Raw genomic sequence first — 11,360 nt, 5'->3', positions numbered from 1 at the left:
ATCATAATAATACAAATATAAATCTTTTGGGGGACGGCAGTGCGGTAAGACAATTTATTTACAACACAGATGTTAATAAAATATTATATTATATACTTAATCACTATTATTCAAAAAATTTAACAATTATAAAAGATAACATTTATAATATTATATTTTCCACTAATCTTCCATCAAATGGTATAATTAAAATATATATATATATATATTTTATATAATTAAATATAGCTATATAATATATATTTGTATGATCACAATATATATGCTTCTCTATTATTCTTATATTTAGAATTAAGCATAAAGGAACTAGCTAATAAAATTAAATATTATTTAAATTTTGATAATAAAATAATGGTAAATAAAATTCCATATATAATGCACCATATACAAATATATATATATATATATATATATATATTTATTTAATATGCTTTTAGTTTGATACAACAAAGGACAATGGAATTCATAAGAAGGTTTTAATATAATAACATTATATGAGAAATATTTTAATATATAAAATTTAAGAAAAAAAAAATATTTGTATATATTTTTTATAAAATCGTGTAATCCTATATTTCAATATTTTTCAGACTTCCAGTAATGACACATTAATGAAGTTGTTGGATAATTCATTTACATTTACTGAATTAGATAATGGTTTATTTTAAAAAATAAAAAAATGAACAACTTCTCATATAGATATTAGATCATACAAAATATAACAATAATATAAAAATAAATAAATAAAAATATATATATATATTTTCTATTTTTAAAATAATTTCAGGATTGAAAGAAACTATTGATTGGTTCATTGAAGAATACAAAAATGTAAGAAAATAAAATTTACGAGTTTTATTTTATAATAATTAAAATATTATATATAGAATATAATATATTAATAAAAAGCTATATATATTATTACTTTAATTATAAATAAATAAATATATATATATATATATATAATATAAACACAAAAACAGTAAATAGAGGCAAAAATATCAAAGGAATTGCATTACTGTAATACCAATTTTTAAAAGATAAAAAGTTATATAATATTATTGTAATGAAAATTTGTTCATTTTTTTTATTCTTCGTTTGAATCTTTTTAATTAATAAAAAACATCGAACACTAATTTATTTATAAGTACATTATATATTATATATTATATACATATATATATATATATATATATAACAGAAAATTTTTGTATAAGTGTTAATACGTGAATTGTTATATATATTATAAATATATATTATATATATAATACATTATTTATTTTTATTTATTTATATATTTTTTTTTTATTAAGTAAACATTTATAAGAAAATCATAAAATAAATACATAATAACGAAAATATATTTATAAAGTATATAATACTTATAATCAATATTTATATATTATGGATTAGTATATCCTAGTGTTATTTTATTATTATTTTTTTTTTTTATAATAATGTTATAAAATTATTAGAAAGAAATATGAAAAATATAAGATGTAAAAAACTTATAATTATAAGAATATTCAACGGAATTATATTTCAAAATGGTTAAGTTTTTTTTTTTTTTTTATTATTCTTTTCAAATTATTTCTATCACAATTGTATGAAAGGATAGATATATAATAAAAATAATATCTGAATGTATTAAATATTTAAAAATTTTTTTTAAAATAATAAATTAATAAAAATATAATAATAATAATAATAATAATAATAATAATAATAAAATAAATAATGTTATATAAAAATGAATAAAAAATGTAATTTAATGATATAAAACATAAAAACAAATTAAATAAAATGTATAATAATATACAAATTAATAAAAAAAGATAAATTTTGAAATTAAAAAAATACAAAATAAATATTATTATTTCATGACATATACTTGAAAAATATAATTTTATTATTCTATTTTTTTTTTTTCAATTTTTTTTTTTTTTTTATCCTTGATGTATAAATTTAATTTTAAAAAATTGCATTTATTATTATTTCTTTTTATTTATGTTTTTACATTAAGAGAGAATAAAAAATAATCTCTTCATAATTATATCTCATCACTTTAAGGATATTTTATATATAACGTATGCATCATTTAATATATGTAATATATTATTTAATTACAATAAAATATTTTTTAAATATTAAAAAAAAAAAATATATATAAAATATTTGAAAGGTGAAAAATTAGAAAAAAAAAAAAAATACAAATGTCATATATATATATAAATATATTTTGACAATGTTTTTTTGATATACGTATATATAATATATTTATTATATATATATATAAATATGTAATATTATATATATATAATATATTTTTATGATAGTATAAAAATTTACTTTTTAACGCTTATACAACAATTTTGTGTTATATATATTATATATATAATATATATAATATGTATGTATTTATTTATTTATTTTATATTTTATAAAGTCCTATTTTTCTTCTTACCTAAATAAACATTTTGAAGTATAAAATGGATAAAATTTTGAAATAGCTATATTATAAAATAATACATAAAATTGTATTTTTATGTTTATGCATTGTTATAATATAAAAATAAGATTTGATTCATATAAATATAGAGTGTATATTCTTTTTTTATTTACATTACACGTTGATACATATATATATATATATATATATATATAGTTATATATAGTTATATTTATATTTATAATATATGTATATACAATATATATAATATATAATATATTTATATTTAAGTGTGTTTGCTTGTATATATTTATATTTTTATTTTTATTTATATTTTGATTTTATATTTATATATATTTTGATTTATATATATTTTTCATATATTTATTTGCTCTATGGCTATAAAAAATGGATGACAAATCCTATTCAACCTTTGCCAAGAGAAAAAAAAAAAAGGTGAATGGAAAAATAAATAAAGAGAAATTTAAAAAGAATATTATAAAGAATGATAAGTATGTAAAAGTATCAACATTAAATAAAAATATTAGTAAGAAAACTTTTTTACATACTTTATTTAAAAGTTTTATTAAGCCATATAATGAGAGGAATACAGCATTTTACTCTATTTTATGTATTATAAATAATATTTATAAATGTACTTATTTTAATGAACATCGGTGTTTTATTTGTAAATCATTATATGAAGACACATCGAAGCAATTAGAAGAAAAAAAAAATATTTATTATTATTATAGTAGCGATGGGGATGATAATAATTTCCCTTACAATATATATTATAATATAAGAAAAATAAATTTAAATGAATCCAATAAAACTTCTAAAAATAGTTCAAATAGCAATAAAATTATTGTAACAGCAAATAAAAATAATGCAAAGACATTGAACAGTTGCTTATTAAATGAATGTCCTCTTTTTAGTGACACGAGTAATTTGGAATACGCTGATGAAGAGAGAAAGAAAAATGATGGTACCACAGAAGATTATGATGAAAGTAAAGAAAATGTAAAAAATATGACAAATGTGGAAAATTGTAATAAGGTTAAAATGAATGTAACTTTGAGACATTTTAGTAATAATAATAAAAGTAACAACATAAATAATAATAATAATAAAAGCCAAAACATAAATAATAATAATAATAATAATTATAATAGTAGTGAGAACCAACTATGTGCCTGCCCAGTACAAAATTTTGTTAATGTAAAATTAAATTTTACTAATTCAAATCAATACCATTTCTTATCACATGAAAAAAGTAATTTTGTAGATATATATAATTTTAAAGTGTTTGATAAAATAAGTATGTATGATAAGATATTATTAGATCTTAATCAAAATGAGATTCATCCGAATATATTAAGGACAGGAATATTTTTTAATAAATGTTCAATAACTACACATAATCATAGGAACGTGGATTTGCTTACTGCTTTAAAATCATTTATTAAAGATTATACATTACCCCCATATGAGCCTATAAATAAACATATGAAAATTGTAATAGATAAAGAAATAAATTATATTATTATGTGTAAAAAACATAGTGTTAGTATGGGAGAAGTTATAAGATGGTTTAAAAATATGATATCTGAACATATAGGGAAAAATGTTCTAGAAGAGACTAAAGAAATTATAACAAACAATATTAACAATTATATTCGAACAAAAATAGTCATACCTTCTATAAATATATCTAATTATGTATCAAATCACATTATAGAGAATAATGATGTTATTTTAATATATACATTTGATTATGATATATATCTTTCAATATTAAAAGCAAAAAGAAATGGGAAAAATTTTGAAATAATTTTAGTTGATTCAGAACCTTATAAAAATTCTTATAATATAAAATTATATACCAAATTAGGAATATCAGTTACTTATACCTTAATTGGTGGCTTATTTTATAATATTAGAAGATGTACAAAAGTGTTATTAGGTATTGATGCAATTATACATAATAGCGTTTATGGGCATGTAGGTACTAGTATCATTTGTATGATGTCTAATATAAATAATGTAGATGTATATATTGTTTGTGAAACGTATAAAATAAGTAATAAAATACTTATTGATAGTTTCAGTATGAATAATATAAATAATAATCTAGATATATATGATTATATGTATATGCATCATTATCATCATCATTCTAATCCCCATAAATGTGATCATAAGTGTAATAAAAATGTAGAGGGAGGTACCAACTTTAATAAAAAATTAAATAACTTTATACATTCTTTTTCTGATATAAAGAAAAACAACATTTTATTTAATAATATAAATACAAAATATAAAAAACCGACCGTTAGATATGTTTCGACCTCCGTATCTGCTTTTGCATTGAAAAAAAAAGCAGTAACTAAAAAGAAAAAAAATAAAAAGGAAGAATGGGAAGGGGATGATGTTAGTGCAGTAAATGAGGACAAGAAAGTGAAAGACTTGAATGATGTGAAGAAGGAAGACGTGAAAAATGAAGATGTAAAAAATGTGAAAGACGTGAAAAAAATGAACGACATAAAAGAACAAAGGGAGCAACTTGAGGACGAATTAAAAAGTTCAAACAAAACTTTATTTAACGAATGTACTGCCTCTTTAGAAGACCAAACAAGAGAAAATCTAAAAGAAAAAGAATCACAAAAATTATATATTCAATACTCAAATGAGCGAATTACTAATGAAATGAAAATGCAATATGAAAGTAAGATAGAACATTGTGATAATTACAAATCATCTTCTTATACACGTCATATAGAAACAACGAAATTACATGAATCTACAGATACATTAGTAAAATGTGAAAATACTACTAATAATAGCGAATCAAATATAACATGCTTTACTAAAAACTTTAAAGAAGAAAAAACAAATATAACAGATGTACAAGAAAAACATGTTTGTCAAATGAATAACATAAATGATGTAGAAATGGAAAAAAAAAAGTTGAAAACAAAAGAAGAAAAAATATCCTTAAATTATGTTAAAGAAGTTAACACTGTTAGTAGTAATAGTACATTTACTACTGGATCAACAAAAAGTATCTTAAAACAACAAACATATTTATCTCATGAAATAAAAAATGAAAAAACTATGGTAAAGATCAATTATAAAAATATATCTCAAACTATATCATCTGATAATAATAATAATAATAATAGTAAAGTGATTAATAAAAAAAATAAGGTATTTTTTAATTTAAAGAATGATAGAAATAATTTTGAACAAAGTACGTATTCCTTAAATTTCAAAAATCATTTTGATATTAAATCAAGTAATATAAATACATCAACAGATCAAAATATCAATGAAAGTGATAAGGATCAGATGTGTTGTAATGATATTTGCCATTCCATCTGTAAGTCTATTGGAAATGTGAATATAAAAAATGTTTGTACTGATAAACATAATGATACTAATTTATTTACATCTGTATTCTCACATATAAATAAAATTAATTCAAATAATGATAAATCTTTTTATGTAGCAAATATATGTAATGATGTTACCCCTCTCAAATATATTAATTATATTGTGACCGAAGTGGGTCTTTATACAAGTTCAAATAAAAATGCTTTAAATGCTTTTATTCATAATAATATATAATAATCTTATTTATTTATTTACCTACACTTTTTTTTTTTTTTTTTTTTTTTTTTTCAAAAAATAATAAATATATATTTTCATTTTAATTTATATATTCTTTATTTTTTCATTACTATGATATCCGTTTAATTGTATAAATATATATTCATATATATTATTTATATATATATTTATTTATATTTTTTTATTAGCTATTTATAATAATATATAGACATATTTTTATTTATTTATTTACCTTTTTATTTATTTATTTACTTACCTTATTTATTTATTTATTTATTTACCTTTTTTTATTAGCTATTTATAATAATATATAGACATATTTTTATATATTTATTTACCTTATTTATTTATTTACCTATTTATTTATTTACCTTTTTATTTATTTATTTATTTACTTACCTTTTTTATTTATTTATTTATTTACTTACCTTATTTATTTATTTATTTATTTATTTATTTATTTATTTATTTATTTATTCATTCATTTTACTTTTTTATTTTAATTTTTTTAGAAAATATATTGTTAAATTAAATTTATTCGTTATATATATATATATATATATATTTTTATAAAAACAATAACATTTTTTGTTAGATTTATTTTTTTTATTCATTCTGAATGAACCATAAAATAATTTCATATCACATATATACCCTCATATTTTAATAGAATACCATGGAAAAAGAAAAAAAAAAAAAAAAAGACAATATTTATTATCTTGGTAATTTTAATATATAAATGTAAAAGACGTATAGTTTTATTATACATATTTTAATAAATATAAAGATATGAATATTTAAACAACCATTGTTATCATTTTACAATAACGTCATTATCATAATATTTTAACATTTTAAAAAAAAGACATTTTTAAAAGATTAATACATACAACTTTTAATCTGTTCTTATAAAAAATAATAAAGAAAATGAAAATATTTAATTATTATGTATATAAAAATAATGAATATATATATAAATAAGATCAAAAAAAATAATTATAAAATATAAAAAAAAAAAAAAAAAAAAAAAAACTAATTTTATATAATTCCAAAAGATAGACTCAAAAAAACACATAAAAAAAATATTTCTTCATAATTAGCCTTATGAGGTGTATCCAAAAAAAAAAAAAAAAGAAGAAAAAAAAATTATCATTCATTCTACTAAAAATAAAAAAAAAAAAAATATGTATTTGTTATATTTTATAAGGTTTATTTAAAAAGTTTAAGATATTTAAAAAATGATAAAATGTTAAGATAATTAAATTATAAAAAGTCATGATATATTTAAAATAAAAAAATATATAATATAAATGCAAAAAGGAAAAATAACAAAAAAAAAAAGAAAAAAACAAAAAAAATTTAATTTATGTAAATATATATATATATATATATATATATATTAGACTTTAATGTCTCTAGAATAATTGGAAATGTTGTTTTTATCTTTTTTCACATCATTTTTAATTTTTTTTTTATTACTTACATCTGAAGATTGCATAACCAATGCAAGAGAGAAAAAAACAATAACACCTATTATATAATACATGAGATATTTTTTTATATGTTGAATGATTTTATTGAAAAATGATGAATTATTATGGATATCTTGTCCATAAAATAATTTATTATATAAAGCTGGATTTTCTGAAAGTTTGTTTTTTTCATCTTCTTTTGAATGTTCATGTTGACTTTTATATAAATTGTTCTTGCTGTTTAAGGAAACAACATTTCTCAATAATTTCATGAACTCATTTTTAATATCATCAGGGATGTGTATATCTTCATTATTCTTGTCATATAGTCTGAATCGGGAAAATAATATATATATACATTCATATATTATATATATATATATATATTTACATGAAGAAATAAAAAAAAAAAATATAAATAAAAAAAATTTTAACTTACATTTCGTTATTTATAGGGGTATGTTTTTCTTCCATTTTTGGTATGCTGTTATCCATAATTGGAAGTATATTTTGCGACACATTTGGAATAGCCATATTTGCCATTTGGTTAAGTGGATTATTATTTAATATTGGTATATCATGGTGTTCCTCCTTTTTTATATTTTCTTTATGGTTGTTATTATTTTGATGTTCTTCATCATGTTTTTCCTGGTGTTTTTTATTATGTTCTTCTTTATATGGTTGTTTATGATGTTCCTCATGATGTTCATGGTCATGATTTTTTTTATGATGATCTTCATGAGCTTTTATTTTTTTCTTGTTATTTTTTTTATTATTTTTTTCTTTATCCTTTTCTTTTTTTTTTTTTTTTTCTTCTTCTTCTTGTTCTTCATCATCATTCTCATCGTCATAATCATCATCATCCTTTTTTTTTTTTCCTTTTTTCTTTTTATGATCTTCATCTTCGTCGTTTTCTTCGTCTTCCTCTTCATTCATATCTTCATCCTCATCATCTTCTACATCATGAGAATTTTTTTTTTTTTTATCATCTTTTTTTTTGTCGTCTTGTTTATTTTTACTTTTATTTTTTGATTTATCTTTTAAATCATCAGATTCTACATCATCATCGTCTTCTTCGTCATCTATATTGTCGTCTTCATCAAATTCATCTTTATTTTTTTCCTTATCCTGTTTTTCATTTTTTGTTTTACTTTTATCCTCTTTTCCTTTATCTATCAAACTTATGGAATTGTGATCATTTTTATGATCTTTGTGTTCGTCATTCTCCTTTTCTTTATTATTATCTTTATTTTTTTCTTTGTGTTTGTCTTTATTTTTTTCTTTTTCACTTTCTTTGTCATTTTCTTTATCGTTTTCTTTATCGTTCTCCTTTTTTTCTTCTTTAGAAACGAAGGAAAAACCTAACAATATTTAAAAAGCACGAGAGTAAAGTTAACATTTTTTTTGTTATATATATATATATATATATATATATTATATATATATTGTATATTTGTGTATTTATTTATTTATTTGTTTTAATTTTTCATCTTACCCAAAAAATTATTTATATCATGTTTTCTATTTTTAGTATTAACTCTTCTTAAGGTTTTTATTTGTTCATTGTTCTTCAATATAAAATTCTACGAAATAACAAAAATAATATATATATTATATATATATTTTTAATATTGTGTATGATATTATTGAAGCTTTTTATTTTTTTTTAATTGCTGGTATCATAAAAATTTTAATAAAGATACATTATTACACGTGGAAAATATAACAAACAACAATATATACATTACAAGAAATTTTATTAAAGGTATATTTGGAAAAATAAAAAAATAAAATATACAAACGTGATATATAACTAGATTTCATAAATATATCATTATATACACATATAATATATAAGACAAAAAAAGTATACAAAAATATAGATTTAAAAAAAAAAAAAAAAAAATTATATGATTTGTTCCTTTTTTAATTTTTTTTTTTTTTTTAAATGATATAAAATAAATAGTACGAATAAAAAAACGATAAAAAATTACTTCTAATATTTTCATACGTTTGAATTAGCTTGAGATTCTCTTAAGGAATTAATATAGTACAATATAGCCAAATAGAATATTCTCATTCTTCTTCTTCTTCTTTTTTTTTTTTTAATGGTTTATCTTATAACAATGAATTTTAGAATATCATGATTTTCTTCTAAAATTAATAGCATTTATAAAATACGGAAAAGTTATTTATAAAAGAAAAATAATAAAAATTATATAACAAATTAGTTCTAATGATAACACCTAAATGATGATAAAAAAAAGAAAAAAAAAAAAATGGTGGCAATAAAATTGTCCTATTTGTATATATGTATAAATATACAATAAAAATATATTTAATTTTACACTGAAGTTATTTTAGACAAATAAAACAATAAAAAAAAAAAAAATAAATAATAAAATAATAAAATTGATATTATTATATATATATATATATATATTACTTTTCTATAATATCGTGTTTTATATGATTATCATATATTATATTTGTTATGCACATCTATGCATGAAATAAAAATAGCAAAAAAATAAGAAACATAATTATAGTATATTACTAAATATATATATATATATATAATATATATTTATATTTATATTAAAATGTTGTGTTTTATTATTTTTTATAATATATTTTATTTTATTGTACGTTTCTTGAAATAAAAATATTTTGAATAATAAATAGAAAAATATAAAAATAACAAGATTACTAAAAAAATCATCATAAATTATTTTTTCCAAGAAAAAAGCTTTTTCACTAGTAAAATGAACTTTGTAAAATAGTAATGTGCTTCTACCCACTCCACAATGTAATCATAGCAGTACATATCACCATTATACCTGGAAAGAAAAAATGATTGGAATAATAAATAAATAAATAAATAAATATATATATATATATATATATATATATATAGACATATTCAAGATATAAGCGTTAAAATGTTGAATGATAAATATATAATGGATGAATCAAATATGTATACATATCAATGTATCTTCAATATGTTGGAATTTATTATTTATATATTGATTGAGTAACACCACATACATAATATGTATAAATATGCATAAAGTACATTTTTATTTATTTTATTTTTACCTGAATGCATTGCTTATTTTAATATCTTTATTTGAGTTTAAGAATTTATAAAGGAGGGTGTTATATTTTTTTTTATGAACTGAGGAAACATACAGTATCAGAGGCAACGATGTAATATTCAAAAAGTTGCATAGATCTTTTGCTTGATCAATATTAAAAATATAGAAATTTAATTTTATTTGGTGCTCCGTTAAAATTCTATCTACTTCTCTAAAAATGCTTATCAAATTACTGTATAGAAAAATTATACATATGAAACAAATAATATTTAATAAAATAAATATGTACATACACATATATATATATATATTTAACACGAAATAAAAATGACTACTAATAAATATAATACAATATCGATATATCGTCATACAATATATATTTCCTTTTTATTTAAAAAAAAAAAAAAAAAAAAATTATGAAATAAGAACATACGAATTTTATTTATTTTTTTTTTTATTTAATAAATCCTACTTGGAATCTGTGTCCCATTTAGCATATACATACAAAACAAAATCTTCATTTGTCTTTATATATAAAAAATCTTGAAAAGATTTAAAATTCTTATAATTTATTGATTTATCTAAAATATAATTTTTCTTTTGATTATTTTTTTCTGTTGTCAACATCTTATAAAATTGTTCATAATTAAGTTCTTTTATATCACATATAATATTTCTCCAAAAGAAAGAACATAACAAAAACAA

General features: G+C 17.7%; 4 protein-coding genes across 4 annotated transcripts in view; 2 read left to right on the top strand and 2 right to left on the bottom strand.

Annotated features, from left to right (window-relative positions):
- Positions 1-843, top strand: part of PGSY75_1014000 (GDP-L-fucose synthase) — a gene marked incomplete at both ends in the record, with an annotated part of 1,590 nt that extends 747 nt beyond the window's left edge. The window contains 5 exons of the mRNA XM_018785906.1: positions 22-180; positions 290-354; positions 438-473; positions 591-657; positions 788-843. Coding sequence (XP_018641522.1) covers positions 22-180; positions 290-354; positions 438-473; positions 591-657; positions 788-843 — 383 coding nt within the window. Of the gene's footprint in view, positions 181-289; positions 355-437; positions 474-590; positions 658-787 lie in introns of the transcript that reaches the window.
- Positions 844-2,857: 2,014 nt separating this feature from the next.
- PGSY75_1013900 (putative initiation factor 2 subunit family) lies at positions 2,858-6,079 on the top strand (the record flags this gene model as incomplete). Its single annotated transcript, XM_018785904.1, has 1 exon — positions 2,858-6,079. The coding sequence occupies one exon, from the start codon at positions 2,858-2,860 to the stop codon at positions 6,077-6,079; it is 3,222 nt and encodes a 1,073-aa protein (XP_018641521.1).
- Positions 6,080-7,240: 1,161 nt separating this feature from the next.
- On the bottom strand, positions 7,241-9,634 carry PGSY75_1013800 (hypothetical protein; the record flags this gene model as incomplete). The annotated part of the gene is made up of 5 exons (XM_018785903.1): positions 7,241-7,243; positions 7,566-7,884; positions 7,994-8,915; positions 9,050-9,137; positions 9,566-9,634. 5 exons carry the CDS (start codon positions 9,632-9,634, stop codon positions 7,241-7,243), a joined length of 1,401 nt encoding a protein of 466 aa, XP_018641520.1.
- Positions 9,635-10,282: 648 nt separating this feature from the next.
- On the bottom strand, positions 10,283-11,360 carry PGSY75_1013700 (hypothetical protein; the record flags this gene model as incomplete). The annotated part of the gene is made up of 3 exons (XM_018785902.1): positions 10,283-10,394; positions 10,657-10,887; positions 11,128-11,360. Coding segments are annotated over 3 exons (576 nt in total), but the record flags the coding sequence as incomplete, so codon positions are not given.

This window comes from Plasmodium gaboni, chromosome 10 (genome assembly GCF_001602025.1).
Source record: "Plasmodium gaboni strain SY75 chromosome 10, whole genome shotgun sequence".
Lineage (NCBI taxonomy): Eukaryota > Apicomplexa > Aconoidasida > Haemosporida > Plasmodiidae > Plasmodium > Plasmodium gaboni.
The sequence above is the reverse complement of the archived record's forward strand: the minus strand, read 5'-3'. Positions and strand labels throughout refer to the sequence as shown.